The sequence below is a fragment of the Eptesicus fuscus genome, chromosome 8 (assembly GCF_027574615.1).
Source record: "Eptesicus fuscus isolate TK198812 chromosome 8, DD_ASM_mEF_20220401, whole genome shotgun sequence".
NCBI lineage: Eukaryota > Metazoa > Chordata > Mammalia > Chiroptera > Vespertilionidae > Eptesicus > Eptesicus fuscus.
In genome coordinates, this window is record NC_072480.1 from 95,671,339 (window position 1) to 95,696,490 (window position 25,152).

The following is a 25,152-nucleotide window of genomic DNA, read 5'->3' on the forward strand; positions in this document are numbered from 1 at the left end:
AAAGAGACGGAGGAGTTGGATGATCACGTCTGTAGTTGTTAAAAATCTAATTGCAACTAAACATCACTAGGAATCGAGATCATTTTTGCTGCTCTGCAGCTTCCCTTTGCCGAAGCCCGTTCCCCAACCCTCTGATACGAGGGAACACCTGTGGCCCCGGCCTCCCAGCATGCTTGCCACCCCTGATGTGTTCTCCCATGGGCTTCTTATCTGCCCACACAGGCTGGTGCGCCGGGGAGCCCAGCCAATCAAACGCAGCTCCTCGTCAGTGTCAGGAAGCTGCTGCTCCTGGACCGTGACGTACAAAGTGCAGGTGCGATCAACACCCGCTTTCTCAGCCATCTGCGCCTCAGGGAAACAGCTGTGACTGGGAGGATGCATCCCATCTCGTCACAGAAGATTCAGTGCCGTCCTTAAAATTAGGTTATAAAAAGAGGAAACCTGACTCGGGAATGTATTTGAATGAATGACCAAGAAATGCTTCAGCCACTAGTCACATGTATCAACACCAAAGGAACATCCACGGTGCATAGCAGTCGTAGTGACATTGTGGGCGTCACACGCTTGACCCACTTCTAAGGGCTTTGTGTATATCAACACATTGCGGGCCAGTAGTTTTATTGCTAGCTTTTCCCAGTGGCCAGATAAGTTCCTATGGAACGAGTACGAAAAATGTCTTACATAAACGTTAAAGGCACACGTTAAAATTAAATACCCATTGCATTTTGAAGTTATTTATTACATGTTCTTACAAGCTACTATCTTTTCAAAGTATGATACTTTGTAAAACACTGTGTGATAGGAAGCGAGAATTCTCGTGATCCGTCCGCAGTGTGTTAATCACCGCACCCTTCTACAACCCTAGGAGGTCGGCACCGTTGTCATCTCTATGTAGAGAGGAGGAAACCCAGTCAGGTTCAGGGAGTGGATATGGTAGAATGGGCTTTTAACCCAGTTGTCTCGGCCCCAAAGTCTGCATTCTAGATCACCACTCCCGCCCACCCCAACAGGAGACATGGTCATAGCACCACTCCCATCTCTCTGTCTCGTACCCGAGGGCAGAGGGTGATGCTACAGTCCTTGAAAATAACAATGATCTGGAGCATAAACATTAGTTCGGAAATACTTTTTCTATAAATTCCTTGGATGAATCAGAAATGTGTCTGTCTGTATTTATTATAAAGAGGAAGAGGCCTGCTTTCTTTTAGGTGTGTGGTTGGTACATAGGAAAGTATTCTTGTTCTGAGCAGACTAAAGACATGGAAAGAAGACTCTACCTCTGCCCCGTGCCCTTCAGGAGCACTATAGGACTTTGTGCAGTGAGCATGTGCAGCCTTCTTTTAAAAATATTCTGGTGCATATGCCAGAAACACTTACTGAGCAGTTAGTATTCATGATTTAACTGATGAGCATTTAGCGTTTTTCATTTATTATTTTTTATCTCTGTCTTTAAGCCTTTTATAGCTGAGAGATGGAAACATGAATGGAGCTGTCACTCATGCATTCTTCGAAAGGATTTTGATTCTGTCTGCATTTCCAGTCCTTTATATTTCAAATTATTGAGTGCCGGAAATTTTCTACTCACTACATAAAATAGTTTTTAATATACTTTTATTAAAAATAATTTTTTAAAGTACACTGGAGTGTTTTTTTCCCGGAAAGTTAGAACATAGGAAAAAAGTAGGGTTAATTTTACCAGTGTTTTTTCTGATTTTAAAATTTCAGTCCCATTTTTATTCAGCCTTAATTATTCTGAAGAAAAATTAAAATTTTTCTTCTTTAATCTGACATGTTATTTTGTTTTCTATCTTGCCTTTTCCCAACTTCATTATCTCTCTCTGGAAGTGCAGGAGTTACCTCTTAGAGAAAGAAGCTATAAATTGCTGGAGATTAATATTAAAAAACAATGAATTTTGTTGTTATCTCTGTTTGGCCACATTGCCTCAGATAATCATATTTTATGCCTAAATCAACATAATTTATTCCTTAATATCCCTCTTTCCAAAAGCAGAATCATTAAGTAAAATAAATTTGTTTTTAGTTGCAAACAAATTCATGTATATATGAGATACATCCTGATATTTCCTAAAACTTATCATAAAAAATGCCACTGTAAAGTAGATATATTTTTAGATAGTGATTTACAAGCCTTTAAATTGTATTCCAAAAATACAATTCCTTATCTTTTCATAGAGTCATGCTTTCCAATATGACCTAAGTGGAAGTTTTAAAAGATTTGAGATACACACATAGCAAGATGTTATTATTTATTATTGCTTTAAAACCTTTTTCCTGTGCAAATTTTAGGTTACAAGTTCTGTGTGCAGATGCGGTAGAAAAGAGTATAAAGCAAATTTCAGTAAAGATGGCTCAACATTAAGTTTGTGCAATCTGCCACAATTCTACATGATGGCAGCTCAGTGAATTCATGAAACTCAAGTACAGACCAAGTACAGTCAGAGGGCCAGCTGGGTACCAATGGTATGAGTTGAGGCTCATTGTAAGACTTGGCTCAAAAACACCCTACACCCCAGCCTGCTGGCTTCTCCCATTCTTTGGGATACTCCTTTGGAAAGAAATGGAAAACAACCTGTTAAAATGCAAATGTGTTATTTTTATAAGGCACTACCTCATCATTCATCTTAACGAAACTCAAAGAAATCAAATGTAAGATAAGAAACCAGCCATCTGTGCATTTAAATCATGAGGGTTGTCATCATGAAGAAAGTAATGTTTTCACTGTACTCAGGATAGGCAGTAGTTATTCTATCCCTTTCATAGAATTGAAAATTAAGATCATGAGCAGTGGTGGCGATCCCACATTTCACTGAATTGCGTCAGCACTGTTTGGAATCAGTGCCCATGATCAGAGTCCAAAGTTCGATCATGATTGTCTAGTCTCACATGGAAGACAACAGCGGCAAATAATGGTGTTCAGTAGGCACACGGGGCAATATTAATTATGGGATGCTGCACTATAGTGACAGTGAGCCACTAGCAAACAATAATGATTATAGTTTCTATTGATCAAGCTATAAAGCACTGACTCGTTCCACTCCTTCACGTTCTCTTGCACTCCTGCCCACACAGCAATATTTCTCCCAGCTGCCTAAGTGGTCAAGTCCATAAAGTTGACTACCTCTGCACATTTCCTAAAGGAAAAAAAAAGATTGATTTCAGCAATTTGTAATACTCATCCCTTCCCCTAACTACCCTGGGTGGGGCCACCGGATGCCAATGTGTGGGTGGAACCCCTCTGTAGACTCCACCTCATGACTGAATTTCCTGCCTCTGAAGCAAATTCTTCTGATAATGATCCCAAGTCTTCTGAGTTTATATCCTTACCGTGGGAAAGAGATAACAAACAAACATGTAGGATGAGAGATGGTCCGAAGTGCTCTGAAGAAAAAACTCTCAAGTGTAAATAAAATATGGAGGAGGCATTTTATATGGGTGGTTAGAAAAGGTCTCTGATAGGTGGTATTTGAGGATGGACCTGAAGAACGAAAGGAGAGAGCTAGAGTGTCCCAGGCACAGACAAGGACTCTGGGGTCCTTTAGGCTTGGCATATTCAAGAAGAAGTGAGGGTCAGAGAGCTCAGAGCAGAGGAAACAAAGCAAGAGAGAGTGGCAGCAATGAAACCAGAGACATGGTGAGGGCTCAGGGCATGGAGGACCCTGAAGGCCCTGGAGAGGATGGGAGATGGGAGGCCACTGAAGAGTTTTGAACAGGAGAATAAGTGATCTCTCTTGGATTTTGAAGACATTATTCTGAGAACCTTGGGAACAGTAGAATGCAGGTCATAGAAGTGGACTACAGAAGACTAATCACAAGGCTACTAAAACATTTCAGATTTAGACTAAGGTATGAGTGGCAGTGGAGAGGTGATGATGACAAGTATTAGGATTCCGGATCTATTTTGAAGGCAGAGATTGAAGGACATGCTCATAAGTGAGGGGAAGGGATGTAAGAGGTAATTTGAGTCAAATGTCATGTCACTGGCTTTGATCTGGGCAACCGAAATGGTGATGCTGTTTACAGAGAAGGGAGATGTTCCAGGAAGAAAGGGTGGATGGATGGTGGGGCGGAATGAGGGGCCAAGTTGGTGTGTCTGGGAGACATCTAAGTGGGCACAGTGAATAGGCAGTGATATTCTAAGTCTGGCATTCTGAGGACAGGCAGGGGCTAGAGAAGTAAATGTAGGATTCTTCAAGCAGCACTAATTTCAGTGACATAGCCCCTTTTTCAAACACATCACATAGTTTAAAAAATATGCTTTTATTGATTTCAGAGAGAAAGTGAGGCAGAGAGAGAGAGAGAGAAGAGAAACATCAATGATGAGAATCATTGATTGGCTTTCTTCTGCACGCCCCCTAGTGGGGATCGAGCCCACAACCTAGGCATGTGCCCTGACCGGGAATTGAACCATGACCTCCGGGTTCATAGGTCAAAGCTCAACCACTGAACCACACTGGCCAGGCCAAACACATCACATCTTACTCTGAGATTGCCTCAAGTATGACTGCCTACACCCCTGTATAAGTTTGGGAATTTTGCTTGGGAGGAGTAGAGATCCGATTATGATGAAAGAAAAAAATAATGTAAAAAGACGACGGGAGGTGAAAACGTGGAACAAGGGTGGCAGGGTGCCAACCACATGCCTCAGCTGCTCTGTGATGGCTGGAGGTGTCTTGTCCCTTAGCCCTCATTTGGATGACGCTATACAGCAAGAGGCCACCTGAACTAAACATCAATGCGAACCATACATTCCTACAAAGTCCTCTAGTTGAACTTGAGAAACATGATATCTGTCCAAACAAGTTGCCTACATCTCTCACACAATTCTATCTCGTTGGATCGTAGAAGGCATTAAGTTGTTTTTTAAAGCAATTCCCAACATCTAGTGAGTAATATACGTGCTACGTTTTGGACACATTTATTTGCCATTTCCTAACAGAGCTATGACTCAGCTGTGCGTCTCTGAAGGCCCATCCGCGTTTACCCAAAGAGCTTGGTTTCTCTAAGCTCCATCGGCAGCGTGGTCTGGGGCATCTCCACTGGCGGCCTACCCGCTGGCCTCCCACGCAGTGGGCAGCAGACTGGCGAGTGCTCACTTTGTCATTAGGCACCGCTAACGCATGACTCAAGTTCCGTAACCGGTAAGACGGGGGCGCCTGCAGCAGGAAAGCAGCCGGTCTCTTCCACGCTCAGCAAAGTCAAACACGAAAAACACTTCAGTGCTGGCAACTAGCAACCATAATGCAAATACAGGCATCGCGCCTTCATGGGGGAAAGGACTGACATGGTTACTGTGGGGAAATGCATTCCATCCATCTTGAAATTCTGGGGTAAATGTAGTCTAATATCAAATAGGAGAAATCAGACACACTCCACCAGCAATAGAAAAATTGCCCTTTACTTGTTTTTAAAAAATGACATCAGTAATAACTTTAAACACTTTATACCATTTGGCCACTAACATGAGGGTATTTTATGTCCCAAGATGAGAAGCAGCAAGGCATCCTCAGCCAGCAGACCTTGGGGACGAGGCCGCACTCTCTGTCTTACAGCTTAGGCGTCCAGATCTCCGGTTAGGGCAAGTTTTGTGCAAGCAAAGCTAAGATGGTGATGGTGACTTTCAGTCCTGGGGACAAGAATCCTAGGGTACTAGAACTAACAAAAATTAGAGGCCTAGTTCCCTTAGTTTTACAGATGAGGGAACTGAGGCCTGTGACTTTAAGTGACTTTAAGTGTTTCTTCCCTCAAAGTGCTTATGACATATGAGAAAGGCAATGCATGTGAAAAGTTAAATAAAAGGGCAGTCATAGCAGAAAGCTGCAAGAGAGTCTATGATTCAATGTCAGATGAACGGCCCCGTGCTAAGCCTGTAGAAACCTGCAAAGATGTGGGTGATTGGGCCCGGGTGGGGAGATGGGAGCAGCTTGAACCAAATTTCGAAAAGCAAGTGTGTGTGGTTTTGATAAGGACAGCCGGGATTTTGAGAACATCAAAGGCTTATGATAGGGAAAAGGAGGTTGGTTTTCCTGCCAAGTCACATGGATCTATTCTTTTAAACGTAGGCATGTGGATATGCTATGATTTACTTATACGTTTATTTTCATTTCATTTAAAAAGTAACAAGAATGCATCGTAAACACTTGGAAAATCAGAGAAGTCACCCATAATTATTCCTACCCTATTACAAACAATTGGTCTTTCTTTCAAACCTACCAGTAAGTTTTAGCAAAATGTAAGCTCCTTTATCGTAAATTCAGTTTCCCTTTATATTTTTAAACTGGAGAGATCTTGGGTTCACAATAAGAACTGAATTGAATTTCTTAACAAACAAAAGAAGGGAAACTCAAGTTTATACATAATCAGTTCTGACTTTTAAGCGTTGATATATATTGAAAAAACTGCATGGAGAAAGAAGAGAGAAAAACATATAATCACACACAGGTAGCCACAGATACAAATATGGCTAAATTGGGGAAATGCTGACATAATGTTTTAATCAGATTTTAAAAGCAGTGATAACGATAAAGATAATACTGAGCTGGCTTGAAAAGTATTTTATTTGCATCTTTGAAAGACGCTCACTTTGAAACTACTGCTACTGTAGGGCCTTTCCCCATTGCTGTACTGGCTTGAAGGTTGCCATTAGCACCCGGAAGGGAGGAAGGGAGAGAGATAGCGGCAGGCGCCCTGGAGGGTGGAAAGAACCTATGAGATAACTCCAGGGAGAACTCAAAATAGCTGGTCAGTCTTTTGCCAAATGTATATGAAGTAATTTACTTTTTATAAGGTTCCTTCAGCTGAATAAAATGATTTCACTTTTGAACGTTTCTGTGATCCTAACAAAAACATGACTCATCCATCCGATGGCTCATTCTTCCTCCTGAGGCTACACCTCCGTAATCGGGAGGCAGGAGGAATCAGTGGAGCCACAGAGGGTGGTCTGATGATGGCTTTGCTGCTTGCAAAGTAAACAGATGCCCTGTGTGCTTCCTGTCTTTGCATTGACGTGTACCTCTGACGATATAGCTTCTGGGCTGAAGATGTTTGTTGTTTTGTAGTACTACACACACACACACACACACACACACACACACACACACACACACACACACACGTCAGGGCAGACGAGCTTGCAATGTTCGCCGCGCCGTCCAGACGTTGTTGAGGAGGCTGCTTGACTGACTGATGAGGGTTTGCTCTTCATCCAGAAGCCTCTTCCCCCTGGGAAGTGAGGGTCCAAGTCGCTTCAATTCATTATCTGATTCTGTGAGAGCCACCTCAGCTCAAAGGCATAGAAGAAGCCTGGCTCCTTAAGGGGGGACGAAGATGGGCCTGGGGCAGCCTGTGCCGGTGACCTCAGTAGAATGCTGGCTCAGAGACCTCCTGAGAAGGCACCAGAGGACTCCCGCCCTGTCTCGGGGTATTCCTTTAGCGTCAAAAACAGTGGCCACCTCATGGAAACAAATCTGCAAAGAGCTTTGTTCCCATCTAAAAATACATACCAGGAAGTTGATATGAAGTGTGTTTTAGGGCAGTTATAATGCCCATGAACATTTTCAGTATTGCTCATTACAGGCGTAGCATACACTGATTGATCCAAATTACGGCCAGTCCTACACTCACACTTTGCAATCCTTCAGGTTCTTAGATCTAAGAAAGACAGTATAATGCAGTGTTTAAGAACACAAATTACCTGGGTTCCCAAACTTGACTCTGCTAGCTAATAGCTGTGTGGCCTTGGGCATGTTTCTTAACTTCTCTGAATTTTCATTTTTTTAATCAGTAAAATAACAACAGTGGCTATCTCATTTGATTGTCGTGAGGCTCAAATGAGTTAATATATATGTAACTACTGTCAGAACAGTTCCTGGCACACAGAAAGCACTTAAGTAAGAGCTGTGATTATCATTTAAGCTCTCTGGCAAGCAGTTAATCAACAAGCATAGCTGTAAGAAACATGTACATAAATATCCATGAACATGGCAGCACTGTTCAAAACAGCAAAAATCTAGAAGCAATCCAAATGTCCATGAATAAGAAAGTAGATGCATAAACTGTATTGAATTCACATAATAGAACGTTATACAGGAGGCAAAATGAACACACTACAGAAACAGGAAACAATATGAATGAAACTTAGTAATATAATTATATCCAGCATGATGACATCATTTTAAAGATAAAACAACTAAAATAAACATACTAGTATGTTTACCAGTACTTATAAATAAACATACAAGTATGTTTATTACTCTGTTGAATCAATGAAACCACATAAAAAGGAAAGCAAGAGAATGACCCACATAGGACTGGAGTAATAGTTACTTCAGGTGTAGAGAGGAAGGATGGAGTGAGGCCTTCTGGTTCGATGCAATCAGTTATCAGTCTACCTTGTTTTAGATGGTGGGTGTGTAGGTGTTTAATGATAAGGAAGAAAGGGAGGAAGAGGTAGGAGGAGCTATGATAACACTTTGTCATGAACCAAGGATCACAGTTTATCAGATTGTACATACATAAGACATACCCCCAATATAACAGCAATCATTGTCCACTGTTATAATCAATTTTGTTATATTATATTACAAATAATTAAGAGATAAAAGAGTCCAGGGATTGCTTGTTTGCATTGTGTTGTTCTAATTTTGTTTGGGATAAAGAATAGTAAGATAATCCTTCTATACTGTGGATTTTATAAAATAAATATTTGTTTTCTCCTCTTGGAAAAACAAAATGACCGGTCATGTCAGTGCTTAAGGTTCAGACAACAAAGATGATTTTGTTTAAAATATATTATATAAATTAGTAATTTACTACTGGTTAAATCAGCGATTTTTAACCGATGTGCCACAGGAATTTTAATGAATTAAATAATGTATGAATGCCCTAATTGATTTGGCTCAGTGGATAGAGCTTTGGCCTGCGGACTGAAGGGTCCTGGGTTCGATTCCAGTCAAGAGCACATGCCCAGGTTGCAGGCTTGATCCCCAGGGGGGGGCGTGGAGGACTCAGGCTATCAATGATTCTCTATCATCATTGGTGTTTCTATCTCTCTCTCCCTCTCATTTCCTCTCTGAAATCAATAAAAATATGTTTTTAAAAAAATAATGAATGAATGATGCCATTCTCTGGGGTAGGTAATACTGGAAAAATGGTGTGAGGTTTGGGAAGAGGGAAATATCATGAACCTAGCATAAACTGGGAAATCAATATTAATTATATTTGTATTGTAACTTAGACATACCAACTTAGAAATTGGGATAATTTGATGAGGGTCCAAGCTGTTGTATACTTTTGATGATATTGGGTTCTTAAGTAAAATGTTAACATAAATACTTAAACTACATAAAATAAGCCTTCTGAAATATTTACTACATATAAATTAATGTCATATGTACAAATCATTCTTATGTGTTCATTAAAATACGACCCCAAAGGATCTATTTTTGGCTTTATTTCCTGGACCTAGAATTAATCTATATTTCTTGAAAGAAAAGAAATTGCTTTGTCACAAACATTCCATAATTTAAACTTTCCCCTAATTTGTCTTTCCCAATCATTTTAAGTTAATGATACATTTATCACATAGTTGTACCACAAACAGCCACCTATATTCAATCATAACTTATGTTAAGTATTAACATTCTAATTCAGAAACTTCTGAAAGAGGGAACAGGCTGATTGAAAGGTTTGTAGATCATAAGTAAGACTGGCATCATCCACATGACAAAAAACTCCAGATGTCACTGTATTTCCCATGCTGTAATTTAGCAAGTGATGACATGACTGCTTCAGCCAGCAAGAAAAAGGTAATGAAAATATTGCCTTTGAACATAATGTGCTTAGATCTTTTAGCCTTTTGTCTCCTCAAAGGCCAATAGACTTTACTCTTTGAAATTTGAGATATGCAAAAGAATGTAACATTTGGAATGCAAAACTGCATTTTGTGACCTATCTGTTTTGAATGTCTTCTCTACTGCAAACTCTAATAGAAACAAACAAACAAACAAAAAAAAAATCAGTGATTCTCATCACCTCCAATGTCCCTACCAATACCACACCACCGTGATGAAAAAGTTTTTAGAAGGTGATGATAATTTATTAACCAAAGTTTCTTTTTCTACACATTTTTTTTTGGTGTAGATTTATAAAACGGACATTTTTGGCAAGTGAAATACTGTAACTGATCATCTCAGTTGAATGGCACTTGAGACAATGTGGGAAGACCTGTTATATAACGAGAGTTCTACAGGTCATGTTTCTGGAGTGAAGTAAACTAGGCAGGTAAGCGGTCTTCCGTCAGCTTTGGATGATGGCTTGGACTCATGTCAGTATACAGCCATCTCATTCTGAAGCTATTAGATACACGAATCTTTAAAAGTCTCTTTCTTCTGGATTTTAATATGCAAATGAATCATTTAAAAAAAGTTCAATCCACATTAGTCAACTAAATATAAGAAGAGTTGGATGTAGGCAAATTTCAGACCATAAAAGGACCTTATGTGCTTTTGAATTTTAAAACAAACTTTTCATTTTATAAGTTAAAAAGCTCAGACCCAAAGAAACACGTGATTTGCCCAAGCGCACATTCACATATAAGGCTTGAATCCTGACTCTGCCACTTACTAGCCATTGAATTAGTGCATATGTATATTTCTGATGTTGCCCCTCCCACAAAAAAAGTTAACTTTTAAAAATATATATATGTTTTTATTGATTTTAGAGAGAGAGGAAGGGAGAAGGATAGAGAGATAGAAACATCATTGATCGGCTGCCTCTTGCACACCCCCTACTGGGGATTGAGCCTGCAACCCAGGCATGTGCTCTTGACCAGAATCCAACCCGGAACCCTTCAGTCTGCAGGCCGATGCTCTATCCACTGAGCCAAAGCTACTAGGGCTAAATCAAATAAGATTTAGCTACATATGTTTAAATATACCCAACAATATCTTAAAAAATGTTTCAACCATTTCTAGATTTAGCCACCATGTCAAATAAATAAGGGTATTATGAAACAAAATCTTCGTTCAAGTAAGATTCACTAGTTCTCCAATGTATAATTTAAGTATAAATTTGTATATTGTTTTCTTTGCCTATTTTTGAATGTTATAAGTGAAGGTTTTCGCTTTAAATAGTGGCAGGGTATGAGGACTATATTAGGTATAAAAAAATGAAGAATGCTGAGACCATGTGAGTGGGTCAGAACTAGAAATGAGGTCATTTGCGTTGGCATTTCACTGAACCAAAGGGCAATAGATATCCACCCTCCGTTTTGCTGTATAATTCAGAAGCCTCAACACACTTACTGGTAGTTCTGATGAAAGTTGTAAACCTGATTGTTAAAAGCACAGCATAGATCAAGTATATAGTGACGGAAGATGATTTGACTTAGGATGGTAGGCACACAATGCAATGTACAGATCATGTATCATAGAAATGTACATTTGAAACCTGTATAATCTTATTAACTAACTAGAGGCCCAGTACACAAAATTCATGCACTCGGGGAAGGGGGCGGGGGGGTTTCTCAGCCCAGCCTGCACCCTCTCACAGTCCGGGAGCCCTCGGGGTATGTCTGACTGACGGCTTAGGCTCTCCCAGTGGAGAGCCATCAGTCAGACGTCCTTAGTGCTGCCACCGAGGTGGGAGAGGCTCCCTGCACAGCCACTGCGCTCGCCAGCCATGAGCCCGGCTTCTGGCTGAGCAGCGCCCCCCTGTGGGAGCACACTGACCACCAGGGGGCAGCTCCTGTGTTGATCGGGATCGGGCTGAAACCAGCTCTCCAACATCCCCCAAGGGGTCCCAGATTGCGAGAGGGTGCAGGCTAGGCCGAGGGACCCCACTGGTGCACAATTGGGGTTGGGGAGGGATGCAAGAGGTTGGCCAGCCAGGGAAGGACCACAGAAGGACTCCGGGGCATGTCCAGCCCATCTCGCTCAGTCCCGATTGGCTGGACCCCAGTAGCAAGCTAACCTACCGGTCGGAGCACCTGCCCCCTGGTGGTCAGTGCATGTCATAGTGACTGGTTGACCAGTTGATTGTCTGCTCCCTGGTGGTCAGTGTACATCATAGCAAGCGGTTGAGCGGCCTTAACATATTATTAGCATATTACGCTTTGATTGGTTGACTGGACAACAGGACACTTAGCATATCAGGCTTTTATTATATAGGATGTCACCCCCAATGAATTTAATAAAAAAAGAAAATAACAGCCAAAAAAAAAAAAAAAAAACCCAGCATAGAGAAAGTTTCATTTGGATAACATGTTTCTTAAATTCAGTACATTTTAAGGAAATATTGAACCTTCCAGTTGCTACTGTTATCTATCTGTCTTCCTGTCAATGCAAAGCATACATTTGGGTTATTTAAGAGCATTAACCCTAAAAGTCACTGGGATGAATTCCCCGAGATGAAAAAAACAAACAAACATCAGGGTACATGTCAATAGTTTTCTTTTTGCTGCCAACAGTCACCTGGCAGCTCACACTAGTCCTTCCACCAAATCACTCAGTGGCCTCACCCAGACTCCCTCAGCCTTCAGTGACAGCCTCTGAGCCTGCCCAGGACGTCACATCCAGGCCAAGCTCGTTCATGCGCAAACACTAAAAGATGACATTCTGAAATCGAGCAAGCAGGCTCCAGCATGCCTGTAAACGTGGGACCATAATCTTCCTGGATTTCTACCACCATTGGTCATTGATTTAATTATATTTTAATCTTAATCACATGGAGCTCACAGCCCACTAAAGTTCCTAGACTTATTTCAGATAAGGTTATAAGAAATAAATTTTTCAATTAATCATGAAATGATTTGGTTTAGCCAAGTTGCAGAACTTCTTATTTATCCCTGTTAAAGTTTAATTCAGCCGTCAGCATAATCTGTCTTACTACTTATTACCTATTCCTTTCTTGTGTGTGTGCCTTCTGTAGAATTGATAAGCATGCCACCCTATTTTTCCTCAGAATGAAAATGTTGAAGACACAGCCAGGGAGAGGCACTCCTGAAAATTTTTCATTCGGCGAGGATTCCCCTAACACTTTCACACTGAGCACACAGAGATGTCATGAAGAATTATGCAAAATTTCTTGCTAAAATTTAGGGAACCATCTTGCACTCCAAAGAACCAGCAATATATAAATGATAATAATATTACATTTCTGATATCAGAGGTAAATAATTTTAACAATTAAAATAGAAGATATCTATTATTAGTATCTATTTTCTTTAGATCCAAATGAATATTGTCATAAACTATAGATTGTTCAACAAAAATGCCAGAAGTTTCAAATGTTAATAAATTCAAAATTTCTTCAAAGACAGTATTTCCCCCCATTGGCCCATTTTTTTCTCCTTGGATTTTCTAAAGTGAGTCAAATTACCATAACATCTATACAAAGTGATTTAACATATTTTCATTCTAGATAAGCTTTGTAAGAGAAGTATTATTTAATTTCTGAAGTAAAAAAATTAGAGCAAATGTGTACCACCTCCTTCCCTCAAAATTCAAATGCCATGGAGCAAGAAGAGTTTCACCATTTCATATCTGAGACATATACAAACACAAATTTATAATAATGCCGGTGGTATACAATGACCTTGGACATTACTAAGTTATATAAACACTAGAGGCTCAGTGCACAAAAATCCATGCACTTGGTGGGGAGGGAGGGGTCCCTCAGCCCGGCCTGTGCCCTCTCGCAGTCCGGGACTCTTGGGGGATGTCCACCTGCCAGCTTAGGCTCACTCCCCAGGGGATCTGGCCTAAGCTGGCAGTCACACATCCCTCTGGCAGCCCGGGACCTCTCAGGGAATGTCCACCTGCCACCTTAGGCTCACTCCCCGGGGGATCTGGCCTAAGCTAGCAGTCAGACATCCCTCTGGCAGCCTGGGACCCCTCGGGGGATGTCTACCTGCCAGCTTAGGCCTGCTCCCCAGGGGATCGGGCCTAAGCTGGCAGTCAGACATCCCTCTGGCAGCCTGGGAGCCCTTGGGGGATGCCCAACTGACAGCCCAATGCACGAAATTCGTGCAAGGGGCTTGGCCCTTGCAGCCCCAGGTGCCTCAGCCAGCCCTCACAGCCCCTCACAGCCTAGGCTGGCCCTAGCAGCCCCAGCTTTGTCCAGAAGGTCATCCGGACAGTCGTCCAATCGGTTGTTCTGCTGTTCAGTCTAATTAGCATATTAGCTTTTTATTATATAGGATAGAAATGGAACTGATTTTTTCCATAGTTTGTATCCTGCAACTTTACTGAATCTGCAAGTTTTAACAGTTTCTTAATGGAGTGTTAGGGTGTACTATATATAACATTATGTCATCTGCACGTAGAGACAGTTTTACTTCTTCCAAATTGAAAACAAAGAAGTAAATGGTTCTTTTAAATGATCAGAGATTTGCTCCTCAAAAATGAATTGTATGGTACTCTATACAATGGTGAAAAGAACGGAAGATGCTTTCACTAACAAACTAAACAGGAATGGCTGATATCAGGATGTTGTTATTACTCTGTAATTCGTCACACGATTCTTTATGTAGACATTGTATAGACATCTCTTTCCCCCGGCCATCACCTTGGGTTATAAGCTGTCAAAGTCAATGAAAAAGGTTTTTAAAAGACTAATTGTCACAACCTTTACGTGTCACATTCCTTTAGATACAGGAGCAGTGGCTCAGCTGGGCCAGGAGGCATGTGTTTGATTCAACTGTTTCTTTAGGTCTGTCTCCTCTTGCTCCCTGCAATACGGGGGTGTGTGTGGAGGTGGGGGGGGGGGCGGGTAAAGCCTCAGCTAAAGGAAGGCTCTGTTTATGGAAGAAAGAACACTGCCTGGAAAACAGGATTCCTTTTCAAATCCATTATTGTTGTTAAGTTGGGGGTGGATAATTAGAAGATGGGAGAATACATACAAATTAACCTAATAAACCTCAATTGCTCATTTCAATCTAAAGCAATGAAATAATGCCCCATGTATTTTTTCAGGAAAGCCTAGATTATTTTCTCAATACTCAATCAAAGCTAAAGATCTGCCTCAAGCTATTTGAAATATGGGTGAATGGGAAAGATGTCAGTTGGCTGGATTGGGAATGGTTTGCTGCGGTGGGGGAGGGGATAGGTTTGATCCTACTGCTGTTGCCACTGCCGAAGCAGATGGTGATGGCACTGGCATTGGCATAGGTCATTGACGTGGCTGGATATGGAAGAATTGAGACCTCTCCTTCCCACACTATTCAGTTCCCCTGTAGCATGTGCCCCAGTATTCTCACCCCTCAGAGGTCTCTGATAATGTGCCTGCCTCACCGGACCGCCATTAGGCATCTGATTCCCTTTCATTAGGAATCCGTTTGGCTTTTGATACACATAATAGAAGCCAATGGCCTTTTTCTAGCACTGTACTACCCACTTACTCAAATGACTTTGAGAAAAAAAGATGTGTTTGTAAGTATTTAGATGCACCCTGTAATCACTCTTAAGGATCACAATATAAAAGTAGGGAATTACCAGGAAAGTAAGATACTAGAGCAACGTTAAATCTCAAGACCATTTCATGTGTTAAGAAAAAAAAAAAAAGTCCACATTCTTTTACAGTTAAATAAGAGAATGATCACAGACTCTGAGGCTTTGGAACAGTATCAGAGAGAAAATTATTGACCAGGTGGTGTCTCCTTACTTCTAACCAGTATAGTCTTAGGGAAAATATGTCAGCATTTTCACTAGCTTGCATTTCTGAAGACGCAAAAGGAAAATCGCTGATCTCCTTGGGAAACATATGGTGCTGTTATTCAGGAGAGTTTCCCAGGCATGGGAGACTGGGTGTGCTTACAAAGAATACCTAGTATATTCCTGCGAAAATAAGCAGTGGCCTCGTGTGCTTTTGTTCTTCACTCCTCGTGGTGGTTTCTTCTGATTCCTACAAGTGCTGTGGAATATGTCCTGACCCCAGCACTCACCCCTACGGGCTGTGGGTAACTTGGCTCGTGAATACTAAGGGCCCATCTTCAGGCACCACTAGCCCAGGAACGGAGGGAGGAATTTAGAGTTCTCATTGCGGACTCTGAGCAGACACAACCGTGCTCACGGTTGACCGTGGTGACTGGTACCACCTACCCAGAGGCACGGGAGCCTGTGCGTTGGCATCAGATACTGGCTGTCAATCAAGAGGAGCCATTCAGAAGAGGAGTTGAGGTGGATTCTTCGGTGTCTAACCTCAAGGACGGTAAAGGGCAAAAGAAACTACTTGGGCTATTTCCTGTGCAAATTTCAAAGCAGCATGTTTGACAGAGTATTAGAAAAGATAAGTAAAAAGAAACGTCATCCACCTACATTAAATCATTTGACTATAATTAACCCTTTGCACTCGCTTGCTTTTTTCTCGAGCTGCTACCGATGCTAACCGTGTCGAGTCATACTCGACATCCGAGTGCAAAAGGTTAAATAATGAAATCATTTGGCACTTTTGAATACTTCTAATCCTACCCCAGTCAGAAAGAGAGCAGAATGTATTGACCACTCAGGGTAGTTTATCCAGAAAAAGAGGTACACATGATCCCATTTCAAAATAAATTCAGGTTAAATCTGGTGCGTAACCTTAATATGCATCATTTTTTCCTTCTTGTGTTTCAAATAGATCTCTAAAAAAAATCAAACATCCCTCAATGTTTTCTTACCACGTAGACTGTGCCCTTTATTCTGAATAATATTGTATATGAATTGTGAATAGATTAATTTCAAACAAACCCTAGCAATTATTGGATTACAATTATTCCACGAACAGTCTTTTGGGCAACTTCTCACATTAACCGAGCTAAAACTGGGTCCTGTAGTTGTTTAGATGACCTTGATGCCTAAATTCAAGTCTACAAAAGTAAAGTGACACACAACTCTCGGCCAGAATTGGGGACAGGATTTGCCTCTGCTCCCCTTCAGAATGAGATGCCTGGTGAAAGAACTCAAGCCGAATTACAAGATCCTGGGCACAGTCACGTAGGTTGCTCTACATGAACAACCAAACGTCTCCCTAGGACCCTCGTTCAGAAGTTAAAATACCCCGTCTGCTGCCCAGTGCATGTGGGGAATAAAAGGCTGTTCTGATCCATAGATCCAATGGGATGTCTGATAATTGAAAGAAATTCAAGCAGAATTAAAAGACTATACACACAGACCGATGTTGTGGCCATGCATGAACAACCAACACAAACTATTGCCATATACTTATTGGGGGTGAAGCTGCTCTAACCCAAACAAAAAGCAAATCCATTGCTATACAAAAATTCAGATACCTATAAAGTTGCCCTTCATAAGAAACTTTGGCAAGAACTGAATTTAAGTAAATACAGCTCCACACCCCCTGCTGACCACCCTTTTGACTCTCCAATGCGCCGAGTTCTTTGCTCTGTGGATTATCTGCTGAGGTTTAAGGCAATCTGCATTTTACCGTCAGTTCTCACTGCCTTGGCCCTGGTTCAATTCCAATTTAAGGAAATACTTGAAATACTGTCTCTTCTGGTAGCACGCAAACACTCCAGGAATTTGATGCTTTCCAGAATAAGCCATGCTTGTTATATAAGTCCAATCAAAGACACACTTTCAGAACAGAACAAAAGGGATTAGATCCGCTTCAGTTTAGACTGTCTAAAGAGAGTTCTCAGTCATGGATTTGTTAATGGCTTTTGTGCAAATAATGGAAAGGGAATCATGCATTTTTATTAGTTACCCAAGAAGCTTTGGGGTTTCAGGTTCCGGGGAGCTCCATCACTCGGCTCTTAACAACTTGGAAAACATCTTGCCTGACTAGGAAGTTAGTCATTTCACATTTTGACATGTACAACAGTGTGAAGTCTAAAAACCTCGCAAATTTCATTTATAAGTAACAGGATACATCACTTTAAAGGTGAGACGCTCAAGGATTTGCGGCGCCTGTCGTTGTTCCTGCTAATCCGATTTTACTTTTGGAGTGTCAGCTATTTTGTAAATATATGCAGTTGAATTCAAACAACCAATTTTGACAATTAGTTCTCTAACTCACTATAAAAAGCACCATTATGTTTTATCCGTAGGTGTTAGACTCTGAGAGCTGAGAGCCCAACCTTTGAGACAGATTTAATATTCCATCCATCAGTAGTGCTCCAGTCCAAGCCTTGTCATTCAGTTTTAAAACTTGAAACAGTTTTAAACATAAAGTGTTCTTGGAAAGGAGTGAGAAAAGAGAATTTGGGGAATGTCCTTGCAGTCCTCAATTTCTGGAGAATGTTTATCCCTTCTTGTTTTAGCCTTGGTCACAGACATCCCCTGAGGGTTTTCTTTCCATTTATTTTGTCCATGTAAGGTTAACATATTAGGAGTTTTGCTACTGAGAGAGTAAAATAAATAGTCTGACGGAGCTTTCTCAAGCCTCCTGCATTGACCACCGCCTCCTCCCGGTTCACTGGCCTCTGTCCCTTCAACACAGGTGGTGTGCAGGCTACCAGCAGTTTCTTAGTGATGTGTCATAGTTCTCTGTGTATTCTGAGAAAGCTGGGGGGAGGTGGGGAGGGGGAGAGGAGCTGTTAATTTGTACGCACTGAAATCACATTTGAACATCAATTGGCCTATGAAGTCTTATTGTGAACTCCACTGTAAAATCATGGTACTAGGTGTTCGGTTCCATATGATAGTGAAAACAATTGGGTGGTATGAAAGCACTACAAAACAAGAATAGCATCTGAATTGTTTTCCGTTTATAACTCTGAAATTAAACTGGGGTGGATATCAGCACGGTGATTGTATTCATTCTTTATGTTCATTACCCTCGCCCTCATTGAGTACCAAAGTATCAGTTAGTTCATTCTAGCCATCAAAGATAAAATCCTTTTCCTCTTGGTTCATAATTATATCTCATATCTTTTAGGTGCGTTTTTTATGCTATTTTTTCTTTGTATAATTTTCCCGTTTATTTCAATATGCAAATTTAGCCTCTTCCTTTCACAGTATAAATCAACAGTATAGTCCATGTTTCAAAATTGTCACAAAATGTATTTCCCAATAAATTTGCAAAAATTCATAGCCCAAAAGAATTGACTGAATAAGCCAAGTATGATTTGTATAAGAAACAAAAAAGAAACAGATTTAAATAGTCATTTGAAATAATACACATTTTCAAAATAGTTAAGTTTAAATGAATAAAATCTCAAATTCCAACAATGCTATAATCTCTCTCCAACGATAGCTGCTAAATATAAGTAAAACTGCTCTAGATAAATTATGAAGATTAAACCATCTGGTGAAAACTGGTTACATTTAGGGACTTAATGTTATATAAAAAAAACAAAACTAAAGTCCCTGGAAATAAGTAATTCTCTAGTAAAGCATTGGAAATCTGACTAGAAAAAGCTCCCTAATTGTTACTATTTTCATACTATTTTATTTCACCATTTCTTTCCCCACCCTGGGAGAGAAAATAGATATCATTATATTTAGCTGGTGCTTGCATTTTAATTTTATTAGAATTTCACAGTAGTAATGAACAAAACTAAGCTTTCTAACAGAGGTGAAGTGCAATGGCCATAGTGGAAGAAAATGATAGATGATGAGTGGAGCAGAGCACATGAGGACAGGAGACACGTTCTGAAAGGCGGGGCGGGCGAGAACCAGGCAGACAGACAAGAAAGCCAAAGAAGCTCAGCTGGTGCCCTTTGCAGATTGAAGAAAAACGTATTTATCAAAAGTCCTTTTTGACAAATCATGACAGATGATTTCATTTCAACATTATCCCCACTCATCCACAAAGTATAAAGAAATTTCTAAACTATCAGATGTTAGAGTGCTAATGTACATGGCAACCCAGTGAGTGGTGTTGGGGAAGTTCATGTCCATCCAGCAGTAGGCCCTAGCCATTAGCAAAGGCAGGTGGCTGGGATTAAACATCTCCAGAGAGCTCTTGCTCTTGTAAGGTTTGCTTCCTAAGACAGCGTGTCCTTCCTCTTTGGTCTTAGGGTGTGGGTAAATCAGGAACTCTAAAAATGGGCTAAGATGATATGACAGGGAAAGAACTAAGTCATCGCATGCATCATAAAATAATACTCAACATTAAAAAACATTTTTCTACAATAACCATTGTTCTGCAAACACTTCATTAAAATGTATGTTTTTAATTGACTTCAGAGAGGGAGAGAGAGAGAGAGAAAATCATTGATCAGCAGCCTCCTCCATACCCGCTTCTGGGGTTCAAGCCCACAACCTGGGCATGTGGCTGACCAGGAATCGAACTGACCTGGTTCATAGTTCGAAACTTAACTACTGAGCCACACCAGCCAGGCCGTAACCATTTTTAATGACTTAATCTCTATTGTTATCCATCAAACACTTCAGTGGGAAAAGCCACAGCATCTGATACTGACACAGAAATGGGTTTTGTAGTAAACATTTATTTCCTGCATCTTAAAAAAAAATAAAAAAGAGAATAATCTCATCTTCCTTGGCTATTTGTTCAAAATATATATTAAATATATTAAATATTCCCTGGTAATAAATTAGTCAAGTAATAAATTGAATATAATAAATTGAATAATGTATGTTAGATTTCCAAGTTCCTGAGTATATTTTAAAATTCTGAAAGGTAACACTTTATAACTAATGATCTCTTCAGGCTTAAAGAGCAAAACCTTTTAGTTATAAACTAGAGGCCTGGTGCACATATTCGTGCACCAGTGGGGTCCCTCGACCTGGCCTATGCCCTCTCAGGGGAATGTTGGAAAGCTGGTTTTGGCCCGAACCCTGCAGGCCCAATCCAGACAGGAGGGAGCCTGATCTTGTGCGTTGAGCATCTGCCCCCTGGTGGTCAGTGTGTGTCACAGCAACCAGTTGACGGTTGCTTAGGCTTTTATATATATAGATGCTTATGAGAGAAATTGAATTTTTTAAAATGAGAACTTTTCTTCATTTTCATCCACTAATGGCCACCGTAAAATAAAAACTTAAGTTTATGATTATGAGCATAGGACTAATAATAATTGAAATTTAACTTCAATAGAATTATAAATTCTGCCCACCTTATTAAGCCCTGATTTAAATAAAACTAATGATAATGAGATATTAACTCACAGGTACACCAAAAGCAAAAACCAATTGCATGTTATGATATTTTGTTCCACGCGCTGGTGAATAAATTAAAACATCTTTTTTTTTTTCTACAGGGAAACTGAAGACTTTAATAACAAACCCTCCAAGGTCACAATGAATACAGGTATGCCATATCTGTTAGTTTTAACCTTTTCAGCCCTGCTCTCTAAACATCATCTTGGCCCTAAATCATTAGGTTAGCACTCTGCTGATTCCAATGTGATCCTGAGTTTCTGACTAGATGGGTAGTGTACATTCATTACTTAATGTCTTTGTCTTTATGGTCTAGTCTTACAGCAATCAAAAGTAGAATTTTTGGTTTTATCTACTCTTACTCGATTTTTTTTCTGTAAATCATGTCTTGAAATTAACTCCTATGTACTCTAGGAAGAGGTGGGATGCCGTTTGCATGTATACATTTGAAATCCTTCTTAGAATAGGCTAAATTCAAAGGCAGGTTGCTCTAGTAGAAAACATTTAAAGTTTCCCATTCTATAAACCCTTTATGTTGACAGTCAGCGGACAGTGCCAACGCTTCCTATGAAATCAGCTTAATTAATCCATACACATAATACACCTAAAGTCATAAGCATTAGATTTTTAGATGTGAGAACAGTATCTCCAATTATCTTAACAACACCGATGCCTCTGAACTCTGTACTGTATACAGATTAATTGTAACAGTCTTTGCGATACATGCTATGTACATGAATTTTTTCCCATGGTAGAAATGTTTTAGCATACATTTTCACCTTTTCTCCCCTGAAATCTTTATATTCGATAGTAAGTAATTCTGGAAAACAACTTTCTCACTGAAATTTTGTAACTTGTGTTTAAAAAATACTGTTTCCTATCTGCAAGCAATCACTGGACAGTTTGCTGTCTCTTGTTATCAAGGGAGGATTAGCAACCACTGGTGAGAACCGGTCTCTAATCCCTAGATCAAGTGTAGACACATGCCCCATTCCCCGTGATGCCGAGGCTGCCCCTTAGCAGAAACCTGCCCCAACTGACCTCTAAACTCGAGGTCAGCTGGCCCCTGTGAATGTAGTCAACTCATAGATATGTAGAGCAACAGGCAAGAAGAGGATACTGGAGACAGTCAAACTATACAAGGAAGACTTAGAAACCCAGAGGAATTCTAACCCTGGAGATGAACCAAGTAAAGGCATTTGGACAATGGGAAGTGTGGGAATTAGACATGGGAAATAGAAAAAGAAATAGTATTAGGTAAAGGAGATTGAAGAAAGCACATAGAATAGACAGCTCGTAGCTGAACTAGGGTAAGTCGTGTTGTGACACTGCAGTCAATCCAGCGGAAGGTCCACAGGAGGAAGTTATATTTCCACAGCTAATAATAACTGGGAAGGCATTGATTTCCATAATCGTTCTGAGACATCTTCTCACAGACCTAAGTTGACTTAAGACATAACTTCCCAATATCCTTCACCTTGTGGAATGCTGACTTCCTATTTATTATAACCCTATCATGACAGATGTGTAATATGTGATTATGCTAAAGATACCATATTCATGTAAAATGCATCTAATAATTAATCCTCCTATGCATAGAATTCAACTCTAATGGCAAAGTAGGCAAATAGACATTTGTATATTTGTTTAGGTCGCTGGGGTACTTGAGCCAGGTTTCTGCTATCGCAGCATGAATATAACCCTCTAATGCATCCTCTCATGGGAAAGGATTGAGCTTGGCTCCATGTAGAATGCTAATTTGCACAGTTATTTTGTTTATATCAGTAAACCTATATGTACATATGCGTGTAAAATATGATATTCAAACTTAGGCACACAAAATTGGTAAGAAGTGACAAACCCTTTTTATTTAAAATTCCAAACTAAGACCATAGTGCTATTATAAAAACATGCCACTTTTTAATATATATGTAAATATTGCTGTAGGAAGGTGAAGAAAGCATTGTTGCTACCTATATCTACAAAATGAAGTACTGGTAAAGGTTAGTACTGAAATATCTAACAAATCAAATTAGTCTTTATTATCTACCTACTAATCACTAAAGACATATATTACTATTTAAATACCTATGTGTCAGTCACTGAAGTTAAAAAAAAAAAAAGATTGTTTTCAAGCAAAGCAGCTTTTTGTTTTAGTCAAATACGTAGTAAGTGTGCCAGAGGAGATGTGTTCCTTTTTTACACTAAAGTCTCTGAACGATGTATAGAAATATGTACAAAACATGCTATCTTTCCACTCTAAGAATCTGTGACCCATTATTTCCTAAGGCAAATCTTAGCTCTGGAAGAAAGTAAAGAGAGAAAGACAGGAAGTAATTCGTTGTATGTGCTTTACCCATGTGAGTGTTTTCAGCCGTGGAAACAGCTCCCAAGAATCATGCATCTGGGAGGAAGAGGTGCAAGTCATTCATGACTGTCGCCGTGCAGGTCATTACGAGGGCGAAGGTGAGAATGGCACTAGGGTTCTTCAGAATGACCTGAAGTATGCAAGACAGATCCTCATTTTGAGATCTTAAAAATATCCTTAAGAAATCACAGGAAGTATCAACACACGAGTAAATAGAAATAGGATAGAATAGATTGCTCTGTTCCAGCAATTTCACAAATGCCTCAACTTTTCTAATTAAGCTCCTTATTAAACTGTTAATAAAGACAGATTCTTCACTTATTTCACCTAGGTTTTAGAGTTCCTTAGAATATAGGTGTCATTTAACCCAGAGGTTCCCACACTCTCAGGCCAAAAGAAATACCCAACAGTTCCATTTATTAATTATCTAGGGGCAAACAACTTCATAAGTACTTATATTCTGTCAACTCAGAAGCAATTTGAAAATAATAATACACTTACATTGAAAAAAATCATTTTATTTTGTTCTTTATGACTGCAGTTAATAACCAATGGAACGTGTGTGTTTATTGGGCACTGCAAAACCCCGCGGACCTTGGACTCGGATTGTACATCACCAGTCTCATTAATGCCCAAAATGTCTTTCATGGGGCACTTGCTTTTTTGTCATAGCTATCACCAAAAATCCAACTTTTCAAAGATATAATATCATCTAAAGGAAGAGAACACAAGCTTTATTATGGTGAAACTGGAAACTACCTCAGGCTAGTAGTTCATGCAGTATCTAATAGATACCGTGAGTTTTCCTAAAACATTTAAAATATCCCTCAAAACCCTCATGAGTCAACTGAGGTAGCTGGGGCACCTCAACACAGTTTGGGAACCATAGGTTTAACCAATTTCATTCTGAAATCCCCCCTTTTCGTCTTTCTCACTGTTTGTCTTCAGATGTTCAGAATTAATAGAACTAGAAAATAAAATCTCTTCAAGAGCCATCAGTTCATACTTTCAACACCCTTGACTACACAACCCTGTTAGACCATCGGAGCTGCTACAACCGCATATTCAAAAACATTCCCTCCATTTATCAGAAACTCTCATCCCTCATAGCTATTTTCAGTTTGCAGAGTTTGCTATATCCCATGGGTGCCTCTCTTAAAGACATCTTCAGCTGTATGCTTCCACCATTTATGTCTTTCTATGTTGGGTCTTTGAATTATAGTCTTTGATTTATTTGACTTTCTTATGTTGTTTCATTTTTCTATTTTCATTATTATCTGCATTAGGAAACTGTTATTTTAAACATATTTAAGAAATTGTATTTTGATATGAGGACAATTCCACCAATTTTAAGGTCTACTGACCTTACTACTTGTGATTTTACCAATAATTAGCTCAGATCATACTTCCAAGCATTCTTAACTTCCTTCATGTTCAGTAAACAAAGCGGATACTTTTCCTTAAGAAATAAATGAAAAGTATAACTGTCTAATCACTACATTGTACACCTGAAACTAATATAATATTGTATGTTAACTGTAACTGAAAAATAAAAAAGAAATAAAGAAAAAGAAAAAAATAAGAATAGCATGTGGCAATATATAATGATTTATGTTATCATATTGGTGGTTATATTATTTGTCTCTCGTTATAACTTTCAAAAAAATTAAACTTAGGTTATTCTGGTTTCAGGGGAATGAGAAAAAC

The 25,152-nt window shown here is 39.8% G+C and overlaps 1 protein-coding gene across 1 annotated transcript in view; it reads left to right on the forward strand.

Moving 5' to 3' along the window:
• The window catches only part of SORBS2 (sorbin and SH3 domain containing 2), a 162,713-nt gene that overhangs the window by 49,058 nt on the left and 88,503 nt on the right, over positions 1-25,152 (forward strand). Inside the window, exon 2 of the mRNA XM_054720115.1 lies at positions 21,179-21,228. Coding sequence (XP_054576090.1) covers positions 21,219-21,228 — 10 coding nt within the window. The 5' untranslated portion in view covers positions 21,179-21,218. The remainder of the gene's footprint in view (positions 1-21,178; positions 21,229-25,152) is intronic.